Raw genomic sequence first — 27,704 nt, forward strand, 5'->3', positions numbered from 1 at the left:
GAATTCCCAATCTACAGAGTATGTGAACAAAATAAAATGAATGCTGCCTTACACCACTACATTTTGTGGTAGTTTGTAATACAGCAATAGATAGTCTAGAACAGTGGTCGGCAAACTCATTAGTCAACAGAGCCAAATATCAGCAGTATAACAATTGAAATTTATTTTGAGAGCCAAATCTTTAAACTTAAACTATATAGGTAGGTATATTCCTTACTGAGGTAAGCACCCGCATGTGGTATTTTGTGGGAGAGCTACACTTAAGGGGCCAAAGAGCCGCATGTGGCTTGCGAGCCACAGTTTGCTGACCAGGAGTCTAGAACAACTCCCTGTCTCTGCCTACTTTTTTTCCATAGCTGTTATCATTATCAAACTGTCACATATTTTACTTATTTGTTTATTGTCTGTCTCTGCCTCCTGTCTCTCACTAGAATGTAAGGTGCAACAAGGGCAAGTATTTCTGTCGTTGTTCATTGTTTTAGTTCCAGAATCCAGAGCAAGGCCCAGTACCTAGAAAGCATGCTGGAAATACAAACAGAATGAAATGAGAGCCAGACAGATAGAGGAGATACACAAAAAGTTCTATTGAGTAATTACATTGTAACAGAACTACTAGTAATCTACAGGTGACATAAAAATAGACTTCCATTAAAACAGGACCAAAATCATCAATAGCGACATCATGATTTCTATCACGTACTCAGTAAATAAACAAAATTTTTATTCTTCTCTGAAATCCCAAGTCAGAAAATATCTGTACTTCCAAGAAATAGCACTGATATACTATATTTATTAAAAGAATCTGGTAGAAGTTCATTATAATAAACTTACCAGTTGGGGTACCCAAGCAAGGGCTGTGCCTCCTTGTTTGAATTTCATATGAACTAAAGGAATTTTGCTGGCAAAATCATAGATTCGAACAAAACCTATAGAAAGACAGTTTAAAAAAAAACAAATGTATACATATTCTTTTTTAAATAACCTTGGCTCACTTTACATGTTGAGCATTGTAACAAGAAATTTAATAAATAAGTCAACTGGTAAGCCAATATCCTTTCATTAGTCAAAAACTTCTATGTGTATACTTGGTTAGGTAATTTACAAACATGAATAATAAAGAGGACAACTAGGAGTTCCAGTTAAAATGGCAATGTAGGTAAATACAGAGCTGGAATCCTCCCACAACCACATCAGAATTACAACTAACCCACAGAACAACCATCATTCATAACTGCCTTAAATCTAGCTGAACAAAACTCCTACAACTAAGGATATAAAGAAGAAGCCACAACAAAACTTCTAAGAGGGTCCCACACCCACATGTGGTGGATTAAAATCGGGGGGGATCTCTCAGCTGCAGAGGACCCACTAAGGAAACAAGGGGGCCCAGCTCCACACCATGCCCCAGAGCCCAGGGTTCTAGTGCCAGAAAGAAAAGTCTCCATAACTTCTGACTGTAAAAACCAGCTCAGATTGTGGCTGAGAGAGACTTAGAGCTCCTGGAGTCCCAGGCATTCCTCTTAAAGGGTCCTCACACAGACTTACTCAGACTCACTTGCTGTGAGCTCCAGCGCTTGAGCACCAACATACAGAGAGGAATTGAGTTGTCTGGCAACAAGATGAGAAGCTGGAGGGGCACCTTTCTCCCAAACAGAAGTGCTGGCAGAGGCTGTTATTTCTTTTCTGAGCCATACTCCCACAGAGGCAGGAGTGAGCTCCATACCTGAGTCTCTATCAACTTGCCACTATTCCAGAGACCCCACCCACTCAATTTTCAGACCCAACCCAAGCTGTTTACAGTGGATTTTCCATTCAGCCTGTGTTGGCTTATGATTTGGACTTACCTAGAATCTCTCAAACAAGCAACATTTGACCTTGTCCTTGCTGTATACCTCTCACTAAGTGGCTTCAGGCCCAGCACTAGCATCTGGTGGCATTGGTTTGCAGCTTGGCCTCTCCTGGGCACCTCCAAGCGCAGCCCGAGTAGCAGCCACCTGCAAGTTGCTGTGTAGGTCATACCAAGTGGCCCTGGGCAGGGCATAGGTGGTGGGTGACCTTGGCCTGCACCTCCCAAAAGGCCCCAGAGCTAGCACACTTGGTGGAAGCTTCAATTCAACTAAAGCACCACTCAATCCCCTCCGCAAAAACATACTCAAGGAACAAACTCAGCGGGCACTATAGCCCTGCTGAAGTAAGTCCTATTCTGTGGAGTTGGCCCCTGCATAGTTGATTTTTCACAGTGGTCATAGCTGGTCCTCACAGCCAATCAACCTGGGGGTAAATCCCTGCCACTGAGATGCCAACAGCAATCAAGGCTCACATACAATAGGAGGTATACAAAGCCCACATGGGGCCACCTAGAATGTCCAGCTTGGGTGATTGCAGAGGCTGTGCCACTGGACCCTGCAGGATACCTACTATATAAGGCCATTCTACCAAGCCCAGCAGACATAGCAGCTCTACCTAATAGAGTGAAACAAACACAGGGAGGCAGCCAAAAAGAGAAAAAGAAACTTGTCTCAAATGAAAGAACAAAACAAAATTCCAAAAACAAAAAAGAGCTAAGCAAAAATGGAGGCAAGCAATTGACTATACACAGAGTTCAAAACACTGGTTATAAGGATGCTCAATGAATTTATAGGAAGAGTAGATGAACTTACCAAGAACTTTAACAAAGAGAAAGCATTAAAATATGGATATAAAAACCATTAAAAACCAGTCAGAAATGAAGAATACATTGCAGAGAATAAATAAATAAAGGAGTAGATGAAGCAGAGAATTAAATCAGTGATTTGGAAGAAAATAGCCAATCAGAGCAGCAAAACAAAATAAAACAAAAGAATCCAGAAAAAGTGAGAATAATATAAGGAGTATCTGGGACAACTCCAAGCATATCAACATCCACATTCATGGGTTGCCAAAAGGTGTATAGACAACAAAAAATTAAAAACCTATATAAAAAAATAATTATGGAAAACTCCCCCGACCTAGTGAAGGAAGCCGACATACAAGTCCAAGAAGTGCAGAGACACCCAAACAATATAAACCCAAAAAGGCCCACACCAAGACACATCATAATTAAAATGCCAAAAATTAAAAAGATAAAGAGAGAATCTTAAGAAGCAACAAGAGAAAAGCAGTTAGTTTCCTGCAAGGGAACTCTCATAAGACTGTCAGCTGATTCCCCAACAGAAACTTTCCAGGCCTGAGGGGACTGGCACAAAGTATTCAGAGTGATGACAAGCAAGAATTGAACCTACCATTTTTAGATTATGCTACCTAGCAAAGCTATCATTTAGAATCAAAGGATATACGAAGAGCTCCCCAAACAAGAAAAAGCTAACGGAGTTCAACACTACCAAACCAGTATTGCAAGAAATGTTCAAAGGTCTTTCTTCTTTATGAAGAAGAAAAAAAATAAAAAATATTAATAATAAAATGGCAATAAATGCATATCTATCAACAACTATTTTAAAGGCAAATGAATTAACTTAAATCAAAAGACATACAGGGCCCTGGCCGGTTGGCTCAGCGGTAGAGCATCAGCCTGGCATGCGGGGGACCCGGGTTCAATTCCCGGCCAGGGCACATAGGAGAAGCGCCCATTTGCTTCTCCACCCCCCCCCTCCTTCCTCTTTCTCTCTTCCCCTCCCGCAGCCGAGGCTCCATTGGAGCAAAGATGGCCCAGGCGCTGGGGATGGCTCCTTGGCCTCTGCCCCAGGCGCTAGAGTGGCTCTGGTCAAGGCAGAGCGATGCCCCGGAGGGGCAGAGCATCGTTCCCTGGTGGGCAGAGCGTCGCCACTGGTGGGCGTGCCGGGTGGATCCCGGTTGGGCGCATGCGGGAGTCTGTCTGACTGTCTCTCCCCGTTTCCAGCTTCAGAAAAATACAAAAAAAAAAAATTAAAAAAAAAAAGACATACAGAGGCTGAATGGATAACGAAACAAGACCCTTATTAAATACACTGTTCACAAGAGACTCACTTCAGATGGAAAGACACATACAGACTCAAAGTAAAGGGATGGAAAAAGATAGTCCATGAAAATGGGAATAGAGAATGAAAAAAAGCTGGAGTAGAAGGTTATACCAGACAAAATAGACTTTAAAACAAAGGCTACATAAAATGACATAAAGAAGGTCTGAACAATTCCACTTCTTGATATTTATATGAAGAAACCCAAATTGGAAAGGCATATACTGTACATCCATATGTTCATTGCAGTATTTTTTATGATAGCCAGGATATGAAAACAACCTAAGCATCCATCGATAGATGAATGGATAAAGAAGTAGTGCATATATACAACAAACTATAACTCAACTATAAAAAAATTAAATGTTGCCATCTTCAAAAACAAGGTGGACCTAGAAACTATTTTGCTGAGTGAAATAAATCAGACAGAGAAAAACAAATGCCCTGTGATACCACTTATAAGTGAAATATATAAAACAAAATAAACAAACAAGCAGAAGAGAGACTCATATACAAAGAACATTTTGATGGTTGCCAGATGAAGGGGAGTTGGGGGGTTGGGTGAACAACTGAAGGGATTGAGAAGTCATGGGGATGTAAAGTACAGCATAGGAAATAAAGTCAATAATATTCTAATAACTATGGTGTCAGACAGGTACTAGGTTTATTAAGGGGAATCACTGAGTAAGTTATATAACATCTAATCACTGGGTTGAACACCTGAAACTAAAATAATATTGTATGTCAACTGTAATTGAAAAATAAGTACTTAAAGTAAAAAAAAAAGACAACTGATGGTGGACAGGTGGATCAATTTCACCTTGCACAGTCCACATAGAGTCTCTCTATAAGTCAAGAAGAAAATGGAGATGGAAAGAAAAAAAACAGCACAAATGTAGATAAGACCAAAATGAACAGCATTTTCATGAGTGATTAACTGATTGTGTACTTATTGTAATCTCACAATAAGTATGTCTGCCGCATTTTGTGCCCTCTCCCCTCCACAAAAACTCACCTCACTTCAATTAAGAGGCTTCCCTTTTGGAAAAATTCTCAAATGCTTTTAATCAAACACATACAAAAATTGTATTGAGAAAAAAACAAAAAGACTAGCTATACTTTCATTAAGTTCCTACTTACAGTCCAAGGCAGTAGTGGCCATAAGATAAGTGAGAGGAGAGACGGCCAAAGCTTCAATGGCTTCAGAATGGAAGGAGAAGAGGCATTCTGGATCTTGTGTCTGATCATAAAACGACAGAAATTCTATTAGATCTCAAAGATAGCTTAACATAGTATTAAGGTCAAGTTAAAGAAATGCAAATAGCAGCCTGTAACTACATGTGTGATTTTATTTGAATAGAAATAAGCAAATGCATAATAGGTTAGAAAAAACACAGGATTTTGTAATTAGGAGAAACAGAGTACTGGCTGTGCAGCTGATGGCTCTGGGATTTTTGCAGAGCCTCTTCGAATACTAGTTTCCATGTTTTCATCAATAAAATAACATGATGGCAACTGCCTGCCCACTAAATAGGAGAGTGTTGAGGGTTACATGAGATAATATAAATGCAAATAACTTCTGTTTATGAAAACAGTAAAGCACTATATGTTAGTCATTATCATTGCCACTTTTCTGGTTAGTTATACTATGAGACAACCTTTAAAATGTACAATAATAACAAAAGAAGAGAGAGAGAGAAAATATGAATTCTCAGAAATCAGATATCTTGACCAGGTTTTTGATGGGAACAAATATCAAATGTGGAGAAAGATAAAGTATTTTTTAACAAAGAATAATATTTATTATTATGAAAATTAAGGGGAAAATAAGAAAATACACAACTTACGATATTTGAAAAACTAAGGTCAAGCTTCCATATGGCTCCATTGGAATCCTAAAAAATTAGTAAATACCTAATAACAATTTGTCTTATCATTTTGCACTTTTATTAAATTAAAATAATTGTCTTCCTATAATTTAAAGGACAAACAATAATACTAAATCTTACAGATATTTTAAAGTGTGACTGAAATTTAACTAAATCAACTTCTATATATCTTAGAACACAACCACACAATAAACAAAGCAACCTCATTATAGTTAGTTTAACATAATAAAAATTCTCCTAATAGCCTGACCAGGCGGTGGCGCAGTGGATAGAGCATCGGACTGGGATGCAGAGGACCCAGGTTCAAGACCCCGAGGTTGCCAGCTTCAGTGTGGGCTCATCTGGTTTGAGGAAAAGCCCACAAGCCTGAACCCAAGGTCGCTGGCTCCAGCAAGGGGTTACTCAGTCTGCTGAAGGCCCGCGGTCAAGGCACATATGAGAAAGCAATCAATGAACAACTAAGGTGTTACAACGCGCAATGAAGAACTAATAATTGATGCTTCTCATCTCTCTCCGTTCCTGTCTGTCTGTCCCTGTCTATCCCTCTCTCTGACTCACTCTCCATCTCTGTAAAAAAAAAAAATTCTCCTAATAAGTTTTCTGTGTATAAAATATAGGTCAATAAATGTCAAAATTCAAGAATTCTTCATTCAGGTATCAACAGTAGCCTTAATAGTAAAATGGACTTACAGTGACAATAAATTATAATATTATTTTAATTTTATGTCCAGGTAACATTAAAAGAGCCAAGAGAGAAAAATGCAACTTACCTGAGCCAACCAAAAGTTATTTCCTGTGTCATTCATTTTTATCATAGAGAAGAGTTTAACATTCTTGCCTACTTGAAGTTCATTAATGGGCTCAATCTCTAGCAATCCAGTCTCATCTATAACATCAGCAGTGTCTATGGCCTCAAAATTCCATATCTTATAAAATTAATAAGAAAATATGTTAGTCATACTGCAGTTTCTGATTTTCTTGTTTCTAAGCCAGAAAAGAAATTCTTTTGTATTTATAAAGATTTGTGAGAAAATACAGCTCTGAATAAGAATTTTAACTTGCCTAAAGTATCTGTATTTCAATGTTTCTGACAGGTCTTTCTGCACATACAGCGGCCAAACGGTATAAATGGGTTGCTTGTTAAGCAAAACATCACAATAAGCCCTGTTTTATATATACCAGTAGGTCCATAGAAAGGCAAAACAGACCTTCTTGCTTAATAATTCAAACACCAAGCTTATTATAAGCAGAGAAAATGAATGTAGATGATGGGTTCATTAGAAAATATTTTTCTCTAGTGACATCAGAGAAATGGCATGGTGAGGGGTGCTCCCGATCTCTCCCCTTGAAATTTCAACAAATTCAACAACTAAACACAGAGAAAAAAATCCCAAGAACACCTGAAATATACACACACCAAAAGGTATGACTGGTGGAAAAGGTGGCTGAATATATAATCCACTCTGAAGAAAATAAGATGAAGAATGGGGTTTTCATTAGTGAGGAATTGCTTTCCTCACTAATCTGAGGAAGGGGTACTTTCCTCTGGAGCCAAGTGAAGCAGAGGGGAAGGAGCTGAGCTAGGGTGGATGCTCAAGCAGAAAAGAGAATATACCAGCTCTGCCTGAGATCCCAGATGGGAGGCACACATGGGCTGCGGGCTCCAGCCTGCAGGAGTCATCAAACTTTTTATAAAAACTGCCCACTGCCTGACCTGTGGTGGCGCAGTGGATCAAGCGTCCACCTGGAACGCTGAAGTCCTCGGCTCAAAACCCTGGGCCTGCCTGGTCAAGGCACATGTGGGAGTTGATGCTTCCTGCTCCTCCCCCCTTCTCTCTCTCTCTCTCTCTCTCTCTCTCTCTCTCTCTCTCCAGAGAAATTTCTTTTTTTTTCTTTTTCTTTTTCTCTCATTCGATCATCATTTATCAGCAAATTATTATATTTCAGATTCATCTTTTTCTTTGTGGCATTTTGCATGTTTTTTACTTCATTTTTTAAATTTGTCATTTTTCCTCAGTTCCTGCTCCTTGTTCTCTGTAGTTTTTGTTCCACTTATCATTATAGAATTTTCATTTTTTTCACTGTAACTTTTCAATTTTTATTTTATTTTTTAAATTATCTCTTATTAGTGTTATTAAGGATACCACTCTCAAATGCCATTAAGGAAAATGAAATCAAATATCATGAATATGAAAGACAGAAATGCAGCTCAGATGATGAAAAATCTCTAGAAAAAAATTTCAATTACTTGGAAACCTTGGAGTTAAATTACAGAGAATTAAAAATTGAAGTCCTAAAAATACTCAGGGAAATACAAGAAAGCTTGGAAAAGCAATTTAGACAGCTCAAAAAACAGTTTAATGAACAAAAGGAATACTTCACCAAGCAAATTAAAACTATAAAAAGAAACCAAAAAGAGATGAAAAACTCAATACATGAACTGAAAAATGAGGTAACAAGCTTAGCTAATAGAACAGGCCAGATAGAGGAGAAAATTAGTGGTAAAAAAGACAGGCAACTAGAGATACTACAGAGAGACAAGGAGAAAGACTCATGAATTTAAAAAAAAAATTAGAAAGTCTTTAGGAATTGTCTGACTCCATCAAAAAACAACAACATAAGAATAATGGATATATCAAAAGGAGAAGAGAGAAAAAGGACTGAAGAATATATTTAAACAAATATTAATGAGAACTTCCCAAGCCTGTGTAATTAAAGCCTCAAATTCAAGAAGCAAACAGAACACCGAGCTACCTTAACCCAAACAGACCTACTCCAAGACACATCATAGTGAAATTATCACAAACCAATGACAAAGAAAAAATCCTCAAGGCAGCCAGGGAAAAGAATACAACATATAAAGGAAGGCCCATTAGGCTATCATCAGATTTCTCAGCAGAAACTCTACAAGCCAGAAGAGAATGAACCCCAATATTTAAAGTACTGAAAGAGAGGAACTTCCAGCCAAGAATACTATATCCATCAAAGCTATCCTTCAAATACAAAGAGGAAATAAAAATATTCACAGATATAGAGAAGCTGAGGGAATTTATCACCAGAAAACTCCCACTTCAGAAAATACTAAAGGGGTTTATCCAACCAGATACAAAGAAAAAAAACAAAATCACAAGTAAAAGCTCCCAAAAAGATCACAATAAAAACAAGAATAATCTGTGACAACAAAAACAAAAAAGGGGAGAGGACAAAGATTAGCAGTAGCAAAGGGGGATGGAGTGCAGAAGCACTCATGAGATAATGTACTACAATGAATATGATATATATCCTTTTTATTACCTAACGGTAATCACCCCTGAAAAAACCACTACAGAAACACATGGCTTAAAAAAAGAAGAAACAGAGGAAAGAAGTATAGAATACAACCAAACAAAAACAAATGACAGAAGAACAAAAGAGAAGAACCAAACAAGAAACAGAGCTATCAGAAACCAATATATAAAATGGCAATAGGAAACCAAAAGAGAAGAACCAAACAAGAAACAGAGCTATCAGAAACCAATATATAAAATGGCAATAGGAAACCCTCAAGTGTCAATAATTACATTAAATGTAAATGGATAGAACTCACCAATAAAAAGACACAGAGTAGCAGAAATGATCAAAAAATAAAATCCAACTGTCTACTGCTTTCAAGAAACACATCCAAGCTACAAGGATAAAACCAAATTCAAAGTAAAAGGTTGGAAAATGATTCTCCAAGCAAATAATATCCAAAGAAAAGCAGGTGTGGCTACACTCATATTTAAAAATGCTGACTACAAGACAGCAAAGGTAATCAGAGACAAAGATGGTCATTTTATAATGATAAAGGGGACATTGAATCAAGAAGACATAACACTTCTTAATATATATGCACCAAACCAAGGAGCACCAAATTATATACATCTACTAACTGATCTAAAAACAAAAACTGACAAAAATACAATCATACTTGGAGACCTCAATACACTGCTGACAGCTCTAGATCATTTACCCATACAGAAAATTAATAAAGAAATATTGATCTTAAACAAAACACTAGAACAATTGAATATGATAGACATCTACAGGACATTTGATCCCAAAACGACAGAGTATACATTTTTCTCCAGAGCACATGGAACATTCTCAAGAACTGACCATATGTTGAGCAACAAAACTAACATAAACAAATTCAGGAAGATTGAAATTATACTAAGCATATTCTCTGACCATAAAGCTTTGAAACTAGAATTTAACAGCAAAAAAGAAGTAAACAAACCCATATAAATGTGGAAATTAAACAAAATACTTCTAAAAAATGAGTGAGTCAAAGAAGAAATAAAAGCAGAGATCAAAAGATATATACAGAAAAACAAAAAATGACAACCCAATATATCAGAATCTCTGGGATGCAGCAAAAGCAGTAATAAAAGGGAAGTTCATACCACTATAGGCTAATATGAACAAACAAGAGAAAGCCCAAGTAAACAACTTAACATCACATCTTAAGGCACTAGAAAAAGAAAAACAAAGGCAATCCAAAATCAGCAGAAGAAAGGAAATAATAAAAATCAGAGCAGAAATAAATGAAATAAAGTATGGAAAAACTATAGAAAAAAAGCAATAAAACAAGGAGCTGGGTTTTTTTGAAAAAATCAACAAAATTGACAAAGCCTTGGCAAGATTCACTAAAGAAAAAAAGAGAAAGAACTCATATAAGCAAAATCCAAAATGAAAAAGGAGAAATTACCACAGATATCATAGATATACAAAGAATTATGGTAGAATACTATGAAAAACTATATGCCACCAAATTTAACAATCTAGAATAGAAAAATTCCTAGAACAATACATCTTCCTAGACTGAGTTATGAAGAAGTAGATAGCCTAAACAGACCCATAAGCAGGGAGGAAACAGAAACAACTATCAAAAACCTCCCAAAAAATAGCCTGTTATAAAAAGATACAAGGGGGAAAAGAATATAGTAAAAGAGAAATACAGCTTTAAAGAATAAAATGTCAATAAACAACTACTTATCAATAATAACGTTAAATGTAAGTGGATTAAAAGATCCAATCAAAAGACATAGGGGATTTGCGTGGATAAGAAAACAGGACCCATACATATGCTGTCTACAAGAGACAAACATCAAAACAAAAGATGCACATAGACTGAAGGTAAAAGTATGGAAAAAAATATTTCATGCAAATGGAAATGAAAAAAAAGCTGAGGTAGCAATACTTTTTTTTCAGAGACAGAGAGAGAGTCAGAGAGAGGGACAGACAGGGCCAGACAGACAGGAACAAAGAGAAATGAGAAGCATCAATCATCAGTTTTTCATTTCAACACTTATTTGTTCATTGATTGCTTTCTCATATGTGCCTTGACTATGGGCCTTCAGCAGACCAAGTAACCCCTTGCTTCAGCCAGCAACCTTGGGTCCAAGCCGGTGAGCTTTGCTCAAACCAGATGAGCCTGCACTCAAGCTGGTGAGTTCAGGGTCTCGAACCTGGGTCCTTCCGCATCCTAGTCCAACGCTCTATCTACTGCACCACTGTCTGGTCAGGCTGGGGTAGCAGTACTTATATCAGACGAAATGGACTTTAAAACAAAACCTATAGTAAGAGATAAAGAAGGTCACTACATAATGATAAAGGGAGCAATCCAATAGGAAGATATAACCATTATAAATATCTACGCACCTAATATAGGAGCACCTAAATATATCAATATAAAGCAGACTTTAATGGATATAAAGAGTGAGATCAACAGCAATACTATAATAGTAGGGGATTTCAATACCCCATTAATATCACTAGATAGATCTTCAAGAAAGAAAATTAACAAAGAAACAGCAGATTTAAAGGACACAATAGATCAACTGGATTTAATAGTTATCTTCAGAACATTTCACGCTAAAGTAGCAGAATATACATTCCTTTCAAGTTCTCATGGTACATTCTCTAGGATAGACCACATGTTAGGGCATGAAAGCAGCGGTTTTTTTCAAGGGTGGTTACCATTGAGTAATGAAAAGGGTACCTACCATGTTCATTGTAGTACACTATCTTATGAGTGCTTCTGCACTCCATGGTCCTTTGCTACTATTAATCTCTGCCATCTCCCCTATTTTTTTTTTGTTGTTGACACAGTTTAAATTTGGTTTTATTGTGTTCTTGGTGGAGCTTTTACTTGTGGTTTTGTTTTGTTTTGTTCTTTGAATCTGGTTGGAAGACCTCCTTTGGTATTTCCTGGAATGGGGGTTTTTCTGATAATAAATTCCCTCATCTTTTTTGTATCTGTGAATGTTTTTATTTCTCCTTCGTATTTGAAGGAAAACTTTGATGGGTATAGTATTCTTGGCTGAAAATTCCTCTTTCAAGACTTTAAATATTGGGGTCCACACTCTTCTAGCTTGTAGAGTTTCTGCTGAGAATTCCGATGATAATCTAATAGGCCTTCCTTTATATGTTGTATTCTTTTCTCTGGCTGCCTTGAGAATTTTTTCTTTGTCGTTGGTTTGTGCCAATTTCATTATGATGTGCCTTGGAGTAGGTTTGTTGGGGTTAAGAAAACTTGGTATTCCGTTCGCTTCTTGAATTTGAGGCTTTAGTTCTTTCCACAGGCTTGGGAAGTTCTCATCTATTATTTGTTTGAATATGTTCTCCATTCCATTTTCTCTCTTCTCCCTCTGATATACCTATTATTCTTATGTTAGTCTTTTTGATGGAGTCAGACAGTTCCTGTAGGGCTTTCTTATTTTTTTTAATTTTTGAGTCTCTCTCTTTTTCTCTCTGTTGTCCCTCAAGTTGCTTGTCACTAATCCTACCTTCTATCTGGCCTGTTCTATTAGCTAAGCTTGTTACCTCGTTTTTTAGTTCATGAATTGAGTTTTTCATCTCTGTTTGATTTGTTTTTATAATTTTAATTTCGTTGGTAAAATATTCTTTGTGTTCATTGAGTTGTTTTCTGAGCTCCCTAAATTGCCTTTCTGTGTTTTCTTGTATATCTCTGAGTATTTTTAGGATTTTATTTTAAATTCTCTGTCATTTAGCTCCAAGGTTTTCAATATATTAAATTTTTTCTCCATAGATTTTTTCTCATTTATCTGTGCTACATCTCTGTCTTTTGTATCCATGATATTTGATTTCCTTTTCAATAATGGCATCTGAGGGTGGTTTTGTTAATAGCACTAATGAGAATTAATAAAGAATAAAAATTTTTTTTAAAAAAGGGAAAAAATGGATAGAAAAAAAAACATTATTTCCCTCTTTTTTCTTCTCCTCTCCCCTCCTCCTTGAGAAAATATTTTGATAAACTATGAATTATATTGTGCTAAATAAAACAAAAACTACCTATAACTGAGGGCCTGAGTTGGGGAGAAGTGATAAAGGGGCAAAAAAGGAGGTAGGGATCCACAAAATGCAAAAAAAGGAGAAAATTTGGGTCAAGAATAAAATGATTTGCTTGTAAGTGATGGTCGACTAAGAAATATAATGAAAGGGATAAGAGGGCAACAGGAAAAAGGAAAGAAAAATACTATTGTATTAAGTGGAGCAAAAACTAGGTAGAATGGAGAGCCAGGATTGGGGGGAATACTAATGAGTTAAAAACCGAAGTTAAAAACACCCAAAATGCCACAAAGAAAAAATATTTGAGTCCCAAATAAAATAATTTGTTCGTGATTGAGGATTGAATGAGAGAGAACATAAAGAAGAAAAGAAGAAACTAATAGAGAGGGAGAAAAAAAAGGGGGGGGGAAGGAAAAGAAGAAAAAAGAAAAAACTGAAAGAGAGAGAGAGAGAGTTAAGGATTTTGGAGTGTAACCCTCATAGAGAGAAAGGAAGAAGAAAAGAAAGAAAATGGGAGATGTAACACTTATGGGTAGTGTAGTTCAAGAGGGGGAAAGAATAAGATGGGCAGAGAATAAATGGACCAAGGTAGAAGAGAAAAAAATAAAGACAAGAAGATGAAAGAAACAAAAAAAAAATGAAAAAAGTTATGAAGTCTGTGGATTTTTCTTGATTTTGAGATGTTATCTTCTTGCTTTTTCTTTCCTCTCTCTCTTCCTGGTCAGTGACTGTACCCCAGGCTCTGCCCCTGTGGCACACTTAGGTAGAGATTTTCAGTTGATAAGTCTCTATGGCGATGTCATATATTAGGTTTCAGTCTCGTTGGTGGTTGAGGCTTGTTAGCATTTGCAGGCTCCAACAATGAGAGTCTGTTTTCCTGGATCCTCTCTCCTAGTCTCTCCTTCTTGAATTAGCAGTCTGATAATCCAGCTATGAGGTTGCTGCTGCCTCTGCCTGGAGAGTAAGAGGCTCAAAGAGCTGGCAAATCCCCACTCTATCCCCACTCTGAGCAGGGCTCTGGGTAAGGCTCTCTCAGTCAGAGCCGCCAGCATAATCAGGCAGGGCTGGGAGCCAATTGCTCTCAAAGTGCCTTTCTGTGAGCCTCCAGGAGTGTCCAGTAATCCTCAGGACTCTGTGGGACCACTCTCCCCAGGATATTTGCACTTTGTAACCTGTTTTGGTTTTGTTTTCAGTGTATGGGACTTCCAGACACTCCAAGGATAGATTTTTCTGTTTCTGGTTGAAGAACTTGTTGAAATTTTGGGGAGATTTATCAGTAGCGCTCCTCACGGCACCATTTCTCTGACGTCCTTTCTTTTGATGACTTTGGGTTGCCTTTGTATTTTGTTCTAGTTCCTTAAGATGTGATGTTAGGTTGCTTATTTGGGATCTCTCTTGTTTCTTGATATAAACCTATAATGATATAAACTTTCCTCTAATTACTGCTTTTGCTGCATCCTAGAAATTTTGATATATACAGGCAAATGAAAATAACAACATGACATTTTTTTTCCCCAAAGTGAGAAGGCAGGGGAAGGCAGACAAACAGACTTCCACATTTGCCCGACCAGGATTCACCCTGCATGTTCACCAGGGGACTATGCTCAGCCCCTCTGTGGCGTTGCTCCACTGCAATTGGAGTCATTCTAGTGCCTGAGGTGGAGGCCATGGAGCCATCCTCAGCACCCAGGCCAACTTTTCTCCAATGGAACCTTGGCTGCAGGAGGGAAAGAGAGAAACAAAGGAGAGGGGGAGGGGTGGAGAAGCACATGGGTGCTTCTTCTGTGTGACCTGGTTGGAAATTGAACCCAGGACTTCCATACATCAGGCCAATGCTCTACTGCTAAGCCAAAAGGCCAGGGCATATATATATATATATATATATATATATATATATATATATATATATATATAGTTTTATGTCTGCTTTTATTTCTTCTTTGACCCAGTCATTTTTTAGAGAGGTGACATATCTTGAAAGGCATGATTATATTGTATGACATACTAAAGGATTTAAAATATTCTCAGAGTAATGTGTAAAATCTTACAAGATTAAATTTAATATGATAAATGTAAAAAATTATAGTTGGGTTCAAAAAGTCAATCCTAAGAGGGCAGACTGTAGAAAATATGGCATAAACAATATATTAGACACAGTAAGTTCAATAGGTGTCTACAGTGATCAGACTATTAAAAAGATAGTCTTGCTTCTGATAATAGTACATCCTAAAGAATATCCAGAGAATAGTACCAATTTTTATGAAAGGCCCCAGAAGGAACCTGTACCACGAGGACCACAAGACAAATCAGGAGGTTCTAGGTATGTCAGCAACAGCTGGGTACACATACACAGGTGTGAACACAACAGAAAGACAGCATTCCAGCTTAACCCACACAATGGGCAGGAGAGTGTCTGCTAGTGAGGACAAGTGGGTTCACTAGTGTCAGTTGTAAGGAAGGGATAGCATTGCCTGACCTGTGGTGGCACAGTGGATAAAGCATCGACCTGGAAATGCTGAGGTCGCTGGTTCAAAACCCTGGGCTTGCCTGGTCAAGGCACATATGGGAGTTTATGCTTCCAGCTCCTCCCCCCTGTCTCTCTGTCCTCTCCATCTCTCTCTCTCTCTCTCTCCTTTCTAAAATGAATAAATAAAAATTTTAAAAAATTAAAAAAAAAAAAGACTCAATTTAAAAAAAAAAAAAGGAAGGGATAGCATTCATAGCCAAACCCTCTCATTTCACCTTTGAGTATATTCCTGATTGGTAACCTCAGTAAAATATAACCAACAAATGTTTGTCACTTTTGTCCCTAGAAAATGACCCATTTATACCAGGCACTTTGGAAGAATATCTGTGTCCATTGTTTATATTGTGTTAACATGGGCTTTCATTTTCTGAAGCTACTATTTCAACAACAGAATCAAAATAACAAAAGATCCCCTCAGAAAATTTCAGTGCTAAGATGCTATAAATTAATTTTGACTAGAATTCAAATATTTACTACCAGAATAGCATTATTTAAAGTGAGTTGGCCCTGGGAGTAAATAACCACTGATCTTAATAAAGTGACCTTTGTGAGAAATAAACTAATAGAACCAATTGGGTTCTACAAGGCTTACATGTGGTTGCTATTGTCCAAGCATCAAGAAAACTTACCCTAACATAACCATCTGAACCAATTGTGATGACTTCACCCTCATCCAGCACCATCTGGTTGATGGGACCCTGGTGACAAGACTTGGTTCCAGATCGACAAAGCTCAACTTTGATGAAGCCAGCTTCCCAAACCAGCATATTGCCCCATTCTGACCCTGAGAGCACCTGGCAGGTGTGTAGAAAAGAAGGAATGTACATTAAGACAGGCAAATGTGTATATTTCTGCCTCAAATTGTATGACAAAATAATTAAGATTAAATTTTTGTTTATTATGAAAGTAGAAATTTTCAATATGGAAAATAAGAAAATATAAAAATAAAAACTGGCCCTGGCCAGTTGGCTCAGTGGTAGAGTGTCAGCCTGGCATGCAGAAGTCCTGGGTTTGATTCCCGGCCAGGGCACACAGGAGAAGCACCCATCTGCTTCTCCACCCCTCCCCCTCTCCTTCCTCTCTGTCTCTCTCTTCCCCTCCTGCAGCCAAAGCTCCATTGGAGCAAAGATGGCCCGGGCACTGGGGATGGCTCCGTGGCCTCTGCCTCAGGCGCTAGAATGGCTCTGGTCGCGATAGAGCGACGCCCTGGATGGGCAGAGCATCGCCCCCTGGTGGGTGTGCCGGGTGGATCCCGGTCGGGCGCATGTGGGTGTCAGTCTGACTGTCTCCCTGTTTCCAGCATCAGAAAAGTACCAAAAAAAATTTTTTTTTAAATAAATAAATAAAAACTCACTGCCCTGGAAAGAACCACTAATCAATCACATTTTGATGTATTTCCTCTGAGGGTTACATATAATTTTCATTATTGTAAATAGGCTGTATGCTGCTCATTGATTTTTCAAATATATTTAATATATATTTCTTTGTATATCTCTTAAGGACATAATTCAGGAGTGGAATAATTACTGGATCAAAGGTTGGAGACATGTTTAAAGTACTTAATAGATTAGATTCTATTTTTTAAGTGTGATAATATCAACTATCATGTTTGATAAATTGTAAGAGTATTACTAAACTCAGGAGATTACAGCATAACTGTATCCAATTTCAAAGAAGGATAGTCACCTGGATCCACTGCATATTAATCCATTTAATCCAGCACTTCCCTAAGTACATTCCACCAAACACTAGTTCTTGGTATGTTTAACAGGTGTTACCTAAAAGTATACTAAGAGAGTATTGACTCTTTGCCGAGAACTGCTTGAGCACTTTACATATATACAGTTATATAATTCTAAATACCATATGAATGAGGTGCATTTATTGGGGATAACATGTACAGCTGTGCAAGTCAGGCACTTTGTTATCCCAGAAGAGACACTTTTTCTGTTCGCTTGAAACAATATGGGCCAGGGGAAACCCTGACTATTATTATCCCCATTTCACAAAAGAAAAAAGTTGAAGCAGAGAACAGTTAAGCATCTTGCCCAAAATTACTCAGAGGAGTCAGGATTCTAAACCATGAACTGCAGCTCAAAAGCTCCTGTTCTAACTACTACTGCCTCAGAAGACACATGCTGGGATTAACAAAGTCAAACAAATTTTTTTTTCTCTAGGATTCCTTGGACTCCTTAACACAGAAGTATTCACTGAATCACCCAGAGGAACCTTTTGATATGAAGGAATTTGACCATTAAATCTTATTTTCAGGCCCTGGCCGGTTGGCTCAGCAGTAGAGCATCGGCCTGGTGTGCGGGGGACCCGGGTTCAATTCCCGGCCAGGGCACACAGGAGGCGCCCATTTGCTTCTCCACGCCCCCCCCCCCTCCTTCCTCTCTGTCTCTCTCTTCCCCTCCCGCAGCCAAGGCTCCATTGGAGCAAAGATGGCCCGGGCGCTGGGGATGGCTCCTTGGCCTCTGCCCCAGGCACTAGAGTGGCTCTGGTCGCGGCAGAGTGACGCCCCAGAGGGGCAGAGCGTCGCCCCCTGGTGGGCAGAGCGTCGACCCTGGTGGGCGTGCCAGGTGGATCCCGGTCGGGCGCATGCGGGAGTCTGTCTGACTGTCTCTCCCCGTTTCCAGCTTCAGAAAAATACAAAAAAAAAAAATTTTTTTTTTAAAATCTTATTTTCACAGAATTTCTGTGCCGACTAATGTTCCATGAAATGCCCTTTGGGAAACTCTAACTCCTATCTGTCTGCTCTATGATTCTACATCCCTACTTCCCTCCCACCTAGAATAACTTATGGCCTCATTCAGCCTTTTCTACCTCTTTGTCTACCTATTCTTATCTATTTTACCTTTTAAGCTTCAGCCCATTTGTGCTTGAGTCTCAGTTTCTTCTGTCCATTGACTAAAACCACCAAGTCACCAAAATCTAAAATATAATATATTCCTTCCTGAAATGTCATTCATGTCTAGCTTTCCTTTTCTATTTGTCTTGAAAATGTCTAGGCCTTCACCACCTCTTCTTAGAGAAAAGCTACATCTTCTTTTCTAGCTCATCTCCTTGACTCCAGATATCCCTCCCTCTAATTCACCTGGCATTTTGTGGCCAAATTTATCTGTAACTTCTTTCATTTATAACTCTACTCTTCCAATTTATAAAAGCTCTTCCTAGCTGTTGAACCCCTTGTACACTAGGATTTAACCATACTTCTCAATCTAATTTTCTACTCTTGCCCAATATGAATACTTTAGTCTTATTGTCTGATATCTAAATATCTGATTTTATTTTATATTTAAATATCTGATTTTTATCCTGAATGCTAAACATTTCCTTTTGTGGCCTTCTTATTTAAAAAGACTTCTTCTCTCCCCTATATCTACATAAACCCTACTGAACTTTTCTAAGATATAACTCATATCATGTTTTAACAAGGATTTTATTGATCTTCCTGTACCCTAATTCTTACAATACTCAGAATTTGAAGATGGAATAATTTATAAACCTCTTATAGGTTTGGATATACTATAGTTTAGCCAACATCCAATACGTTTTATTTCTTCCTACATACCATAATTTCAAATTGAGACTATCCCCTTAGGTAGAGGACTGGACTATTTTGATTCTTAGAGTAATAGTTGTACACTGGGATTTACTTAGAACTCAGATGATCACAAATAATCCTTAGAGAAAACCAAATACAATATTAATTGAGAATTAATTCTATAGGCTATATGCCTATAAATCTTGTTAAAAGAAAGAGTGGAAGAAACCTAACAATATTAAAAAATAAACTAACATATTAAAGTTATAATGTTACAGATGTTACTATCAAGTTGCTCAATTATAATAATCTGAAAATAAAAAAAAAGCCACAAGACAGTATATAATCTTTGACCCAATAAATCCTTTTGAAGCCTGATGGCAAAGAAAAGAGGTGAGGCCCTGGCTGGTCAGCTCAGTGGATAGAGTGTCAGCCTAGCATGTGGACATCTTGGGTTCAATCCCTGTCAGGGCACACATAAGAAGCAACCATCTGCTTTTCTTCCCCTCCTTCTCCCCTTTCTCTCTCTCTTCCCCTTTCGCAGCAGTGGCTCTATTGGTTTGAGCATCTGCCCCAGGCACTGAGGGTAGCTCAGCTGATTTGAGCTTTAGCCCAGACAGGGAATTGCCATGTGGATCCCAGTCAGGGTGCATGTGGGAGTCTGTCTATCTCCCTTTTTCTCACTTAAAAAAATAAAAATAAAAAAGGAAAAGAGGGGACAGATAAATGCTATAAACATTGCAACTCCATGATATAATTAAAAGTGACTAGTATGTCACTATATTAATATAGGAAAAGTTTGCATACTTTATATGTGTGTATAATATTTAGTAAAAACAAAACAGCAAATAATATGTACATGTGTATTATAAGTTCATGGAAACATATTAATTAAAATTGATAATCTGAAAAACAAAATTAAATGTTCATTATAGTCACAATTATAGTATCTGTTATTGCTTATACTGGCAGTGTTCTTAAAATGTATATATAATGTTCCTTCAAATGTGTTTGTAACTTCAAAACATGATTTTATTATTATAGAATAGAGGCTATACTCACCTTCCCATCCGGGAGCTCCACATAACCTTCTATATCAGTTGTGGGTGTTTTACCAAATAGACCTAGTGCACCCTGAAGCTTGAGACCAGTGAATGTTAGAGCCACTTGCCAGAATCTGCAGACAAGAAAGAGACTGAATGTACCTACCTCAAAGAGATTTTCTTTTCATTTTAATATAAACAAAGTCTTTATATATCACATACTCACATGTCACATAGTCACAATTATTCATTTATCTGATTAATATGTATTAAGTATTTACTACCAATCAAGCAAAATTCTAGGCATATGAATTCAGCATTGAGCAAAACAAACAAACAACAAAATTCCTTGCTTTGTAAATTTTGGAGCTGTGCTGTCCCATGCCATGGCCTTTAACCAAGTTGAACTAATTTAGATTTAAAGTATTAAATAAAATGTAAAAATCAGTGTTTCAGTCAGACCAGCCAGCTCAATAGTTCCATGTGGCTAATGTCTACTGGATTGGAATGGCATATAACATGTCCTCCCTGACAGAAAGTTCTGTTGGATAACAATGGTTGAAAGGAGGTAAAAGTTTTCCTAAAAACTTCAGTTTACTTGCTTTGTAACTTTAAGTGACTTTCTTGGCCACAATGTGTTTTTATTTTCTCATGTATAAAATGGGAATATTAGTAGCACCTACTTCATAAAAGTGCTGAAAAAGTCTTAGAACAGAGCCTAGTACATAAAAGCAATCAATAAATGTTAGTTATTACTAATAATATCTTATTAATAGTATAAACAGATGTATAGTCTGAATGATAAAAATCATGTAGAAAAGGAATCTGGCCTACCAACTGGATATAAAACAGATAACAGAAGGTATCAACAAGCTAATAATATGAGCCAAAACCTAAGTGACCAACATCCTTCTCTGTTTCTTTTACAGTACTTCACACATGATACTGTTTGATGTCCATCTTTCCCCAAAGATACAGTGCACAGAAAATATGCATTTTATTTCATTAAATGATGGGGGGGTGCAAGGAAATAGAAACTTTTAGCCACAGACAACAGAGGGTTATTGGGAAATTCACCAAGACTGCATTTAAAAATCTGTTCAAGATTCCAAAATTGCAATGGAGTAGGCGGACGTTCCAACTGCCACCTCCCAGGACCAAATTGAAATACAACTTAATTTAAGAAGAATTATTGTGAAAAACCAACTTTAGACTAATTTAAGAGGACTTTATAACCAAGGATCACAGAAGGAGTCACACCAGGACTGGTAAGAAGGGTAGACACACAGAAGGCTGCCTTGCTCCCAGGAGCAAGCAGTGGCTGAGGGTCTGGAGAGACTCTTAGTGCGGGGTGGGTCCCCCTGAGAGGGGAGGGTCCTCAGCCCCTGGCCCAGCACCCAAGCCTAGAGCCCCAGAGCATGGAATAGGCGCCCACACAACATGTGGCACTGAAAAGAGCCAAGATTTCTGTCTGTGAGAAAGACCTCTCAGAGATGCAGGCTCCATCTGTAAGGACCAGCACAGAAAATCCCCTTCACTGCAACAACAACAACAACAAAAATAAAGTACCTAGGAACAAATTTAACCAAGGAGGTAAAAGACTTGTACTCAAAAAATTATAAGACATTGATAAAAGAAATCAAGGAGAATACAAATAAGTGGAAGCATATACCGTGTTCATGGATGGGAAGAATAAACATCATTAAAATGTCTATATTACCCAAAGCAATCTATAAATTCAATGCAATTCCTATTAAAATACCAATGGCATACTTCAAAGATTTAGAAAAATATTACAAAAATTTGTATGGAACCAAAAAAAGAACCTGAATAGCCTGAGCAATCTTGAAAATGAAGACTCAAGTGGGAAGTATCACACTTCCTGATATCAAGTTATGGTATTTCCCCATGTATGATATAAGGTGTTCCCATGTATAAGATGCACCTTAATTTGGGGGCCTGAAATTTGAAAAAGACAACAAGCTCAAAAAAAGCAGAAAATGCAAGTAAAAAAACTACAACAATGAGCACAAAAACAAGCGCAAAAAAGCAGGAAATTCAAGTAAAAAATCTACAACCACTTATAAGATGTACCCAGTTTTTAGACCCCACATTTTTCAAAAAATGGTGCGTTTTATACATGGGGACATACAGTATACTACAAGGCCATAGTGATCCAAACAGCTTTGTACTAGCATAAGAAAAGGCATACAGAACAATGGAACAGAACAGAGAACCAGAAATAAACCCATTTTTTAATGGTCAATTGATATTTGACAAAGGAGGCAAGAGTATATACATTGGAGTAAAGACAGCCTCTTTAATAAATGGTGTTGGGAAAATTGGACAGGTTCCTGCAAAAAAGTGAAACTAGACCACCAACTTACACCATTCACAAAAAAAACTCAAAATGGATAAAAGACTTAAATGTAAGTTGCAAAACCGTAAACATCTTGAAAGAAAACATAGGCAGCAGAATCTCAGATATCTCTCATAGCAATATTGTTGCTGATATATTTCCACAGGCAAATGAAATAAAGGACAGAATAAATAAACGGCACTATATCAAACTAAAAAAGCTTTTGTACAGCAAAAGACATCATTAACAACAACAAAAAAGACAACTCATACAATGGGAGAACATATTCACTAATAGGCCTGATAAAGGGTTAATAACCAAAATTTGTTAGAACTTCTAAAACTCAACACCAGGAAGGTAAACAATAAAACTTAAAAATGGACAAAAGAACTGAATAGACACTACTCCAAAGAGTACATACAGATGGCCAATAGGCATATGAAAAAATGTCTAATGTCACTAATCATCAGAGAAATGCAAATTAAAATCACAATGATCTACCACCTCACACCTGTCAGAATGGCGCTCATCAACAAAACAACACACAATAAGTGCTGGCAAGGGTGTGGAGAAAAGGGAACCCTCCTGCACTGCTGGTGGGAATGCAGACTGGTGCAGCCATTATGGAAAACAGTATGATGTTTCCTCAAAAAAATTAAAAATGATAGCCTTTGGACCCAGCTATCCCACTTTTAGGAATATATCCTAAGAATCCCAAAACAGTTACTCAAAAGAAGAGATGCACCCCCATGTTTATTGCATCATTGTTTACAATAGCCAAGATCTGGAATCAGCCCAAGTGTCCATCAGTGGATAAGTGGATAAAAAAGCTATGGTACATATACACAATGGAATACTACACGGCCATGAAAAAGAAGGAAATCTTACCTTTTGCAATGGCATGGATGGACCTGGAGATTATTATGCTAAGTGAAATAAGTCAGGCAGAGAAAGATAAATATCATACGATCTCACTCATATGTGGAATCTAATGAACAAAGTGAACTGAGAAATGGAATGGAGGCAGGCAGGGTGTCAGCGAGTAGAAGGACAACCATCAGAGGAAAGGGGGATGAGAGGATGGGATCAGAGAAGGTGAAGGGATTAGTGAAATTACATATACATAACACATAGTTACAGATAACAGGACAGCAAATCCCAGAGGGAATTGGGGAAGGGAGTTAGGGAAAAGGAGGTGAAGGAAGTAATGGGAGACACATGGGTGGGTGGGTGAGGGTGTTATATTGAGTGAGACACTTAAATCCATGTTAACACAATAAATTAAAATTACTTAAAAAAGAAACTTTAAGTTTGGATGAAAAAAAGTAAAGAAATAAAATATTAAAATTTAAAAATATTTTTAAATCTGTTTAGTTATTTTATATTTCTAATGAATGAATAAGAAGACCAAGTTTCATTGGAATGAGAAGAATTTAGGACAGATAAAAACATCTTTCAAAAGGAGACACTGGAATCACGTTATGGGCAGATTGAGGGTGGTGGTAGAAGGTTGTTAAAGAAATGCACAAGGCAGGGTTGAACTAAAAGGGAAGACAAACTCATTCCGCTCTCAACACTGCAGGGTTTGATAATAGTGAAACAGAAAATGGATTTAGAGCCTAAGACCTGAGATCAACGCTAGGCTCTGCTACCCTTTAGCCTTAAGGGGCCTGCGTCAGGAATGATTCTGTTGTAATTCTATATATTTATGGGAGATGAAGACTGTGTTCAAAGATGTCAAAATGATTTACCCATCTCACAATATTGCTACAAACAACAAATTTCATAGTAAATCTGAAAGTTCAATATAAATTTGGATATACCACACCAACGTTAGGAAGACGATACACAAACTTTTAGGAGGTAGAGCCTCCAAGAAAGCAGCAGGCTAAATTTAAAAGCCTTTCTTATATCTGTGCTATCTGCAGTCATAAATCCCCCTATCGAATCAGAAAAGCTCTGCTACTAGTTAGCTTTCAAAATAACATATTTAAAAAGTATCCTAATGCTAACATCAACAAAAATGTCTCTAGCTGGTTGACCCTCCTAGAAAATACCCTTACTATAATCTGCTAGCACCTGTGCCAGTCACACAACATACTTGATGTGGCCAGATCCCGATGTAGTGAGCTGCCCATCATCTTCAGGATTGAAAGTAACCTTAAAAACTGCGTGGGTAAAAGCTTTGGTCCTCAGTATGGGCTGTTCCTCTTTCCAATTCCAGATGGTCAAGGTGTGATCAGGGTTGCCACCAACAGAGGCCAGTGTTGTACCATTGTTGCTAAAGTCCACAGAAGCATAGGCCAGGTCAGCCCCATCTGAAAGGATGAATGTCAGTAATGAACTTCCACAACATTTATTTTATTTTCAAAAGTTTATTATTTAAAAACACACACACAAGAGAGCTAGAGATGGAATGAGTGCACGAAGGAGAGATCGAGATGGGGGTGGGGGAAGAACGTGCCCCTTGATGATGTGTGTTGATGGAAGAGTGCCAAGGGTCCCCTAAATGAATAATTCTAAAATCATTAGTCACCCCTAGTTTTAGAAAGAATCACATCATATGAGATGGGAGGGCAAATAAATCATAATCACATTGGGCATGAGAATAACATTTTGAGAACATATTATATTTTATGTAGTGGGGAGGGGGGCAAAAAGCATGTTAGCAAAAAGAACTCAAATCTAGCATTTAAAATTTGCCACTGGAAAAAAAATCACGAAATAAAAATTGATGACTTCAGGTTTCCATGTAAGGAGCTAGGAAGTCACAACTCCATCCTAATAAGTAAAAAACTGAAGACTGAAATATCAACAACTCTTCTTGGGTGCACAAGAGAGAGAAGGTCACAGGGTCTCCGAGACTGGAGAGACAGACATGTGAATACAGGGATTTGCAACTTACCAGAGCAGAGATTTAGGAATAAAAACAGCCAAAGCATCGAGGGAACCAGTGTCAGGATAGTACAACCTGAACCGTACCTGACAAATTGCCGATGCTCAGTGCGGTCAAGTCAGAGTTTAAAACTGGGACCCCATCATAAGGTGGCCCCAACAGCATTGTGAGATTTACCTCCAAGAGCTTGACCAGGTTCCCACAGTAAATATCTTCCAGTTTCCATCAGAGGGAGAAGGAAAGAAGCCATCTGCGGATGCCCCAGAGCATTCTGTTCTTAAGAAGGTCTGCCCCCAGAAGAAACTAATTAACCAGCACCTAAAATGCTGGGCTATTGTGAGAATGTAACTGAAACACAGGCATATCCATTTACTGTGCTTTGCTATTAACATGCCTCACAGATGCTGCACTTTTTACAAACTGAAGACAAGCCCTCTACCAACAAAAAGATTACAATTCAAGTTATTATGATATTTGCTTGATTGCAGTGGTACAAGACCACACCTGCAATATCTCCAAGGTATGCTTGTCCACTCTAGCTCACTCTAGCCATCCTGTCCCACCCTAGGGAGTAGAAAACTACTGAGAAACATTCGTAGAGTTCACAGTCCAGAAGAATAGGCTCACTAAAAATTAAGACCTAATTATAGGACTATGGAATACTTTCCCTCCTCCCACACCTTGCTACCATGTCTAAAGGCCTATTTAAAGGCATCCTTTTTTGCCCAGTATATCACCTCTGGCTCTTAAGAAAAAAATTACACAGCTTACCAAAGTCATAAAGCACAATTTGAAGCGACAGAGCAAGCATCAGAACCACACGTAGCACGATTTTGGAACTATCATGTCAGGAATTTAAAAGAACTATGATTAATATGCTGAGAGCTCCTGGCCCTGCCGGTTGGCTCAGTGGCAGAGCGTCAGCCTGGTGTGCAGGAGTCCCGGGTTTGATTCCTGGCCAGGGCACACAGGAGAAGCGCCCATCTGCTTCTCTACCCCTCCCCCTCTCCTTCCTCTCTGTCTCTCTCTTCCCCTCCCGAAGCCGAGGCTTTATTGGAGCAGAGTTGGCCCGGGCACTGAGGATGGCTCTGTGGCCTCTGCCTCAGGCGCTAGAATGGCTCTGGATGCAGCAGAGCAATGCCCCAGATGGGCAGAGCATTGTCCCCTGGTGGGTGTGCCAGGTGAATCCAGGTTGGGCGCATGCGGGAGTCTGTCTGACTGCCTCCCCGTTTCCAACTTCAGAAAAATAAATTTAAAAAAATACCAAAAAAAATGCTGAGAGCTCTAATGGATAACACAGACACCATATAAGAACAGATAGGCACCTGACCAGGCAGTGGCACAGTGGACAGAGCGTCGGAAGGGGACGCAGAGAACCCAGGTTCTAGACCCCGAGGTCGCCAGCTTGAGCGCGGGCTCATCTGGTTTGAGCAAGGCTCATCAGCTTGAGCCCAAGGTCCCTGGCTCAAGCAAGGGGTCACTCGGTCTGCTGTAGCCCCCCCCCCCAGTCAAGGCATATATGAGAAAGCAATCAATGAGAAACTAAGGAGCCACAACGAAGAATTGACACTTCTCATCTCTCTCCCTTCCTGTCTGTCTGTCCCTGTCTGTCTCTCTCTTTGACTCTGCCTCTGTCACACACACACACACAAAAAAAATGCAATTGTGGGGAAAACAGCTGTGGTTAGTCTTGCTAGCTGGTTTCCTGGCTGCAAGCACTTTGCACAATTAGCACATGAGCATGGGGCAGAAAGCCACGTGTGTGTCTCTATAAAAAGCTATGGGTGCTTTCTCTTAGGGGCGATTTTCCCAGCTCAAGCTCCCACCACCCCAAGGTGTGGTTCCCTGATATCCTCAGCCACCACCATGAGGGGCAGTTTTCCTGATCCCTTGCTCTCTCCACTGCAAAAAGTGGTTTTCCCTTGCTAATTTGCTCGCCTATCTCTGCAAGACTCCAATAAACAGGAATGGCCCAATGCTTTCTGGCTCTGCAGTCCCTCTACTGTCTGCTCAAATTCGATGTGAACCTACCTGGTCTCGACTACCAGCATTACAGCAATATAAGCAGAGAGGTGGAAATCCTAAGATAGAACCAAGAAAAGAGAAATGCTAGAGATCAAAACACTGTGACAGAAATGAA

General features: G+C 38.5%; 1 protein-coding gene across 3 annotated transcripts in view; it reads right to left on the reverse strand.

Moving 5' to 3' along the window:
• CFAP44 (cilia and flagella associated protein 44) overlaps positions 1–27,704 on the reverse strand; it is a 160,145-nt gene that overhangs the window by 112,176 nt on the left and 20,265 nt on the right. For 2 of the 3 annotated variants that reach the window (XM_066240919.1, XM_066240918.1), the window contains exons 7-13: positions 24,770–24,986; positions 20,329–20,443; positions 16,349–16,513; positions 6,631–6,786; positions 5,819–5,866; positions 5,112–5,211; positions 832–926 (exon numbers count right to left, since the gene is read on the reverse strand). In XM_066240919.1, coding sequence (XP_066097016.1) covers positions 832–926; positions 5,112–5,211; positions 5,819–5,866; positions 6,631–6,786; positions 16,349–16,513; positions 20,329–20,443; positions 24,770–24,986 — 896 coding nt within the window. The remainder of the gene's footprint in view (positions 1–831; positions 927–5,111; positions 5,212–5,818; positions 5,867–6,630; positions 6,787–16,348; positions 16,514–20,328; positions 20,444–24,769; positions 24,987–27,704) is intronic. The other variant, XM_066240920.1, reaches the window with a different exon arrangement.

Source organism: Saccopteryx bilineata, chromosome 8 (assembly GCF_036850765.1).
Source record: "Saccopteryx bilineata isolate mSacBil1 chromosome 8, mSacBil1_pri_phased_curated, whole genome shotgun sequence".
Taxonomy (NCBI): domain Eukaryota; kingdom Metazoa; phylum Chordata; class Mammalia; order Chiroptera; family Emballonuridae; genus Saccopteryx; species Saccopteryx bilineata.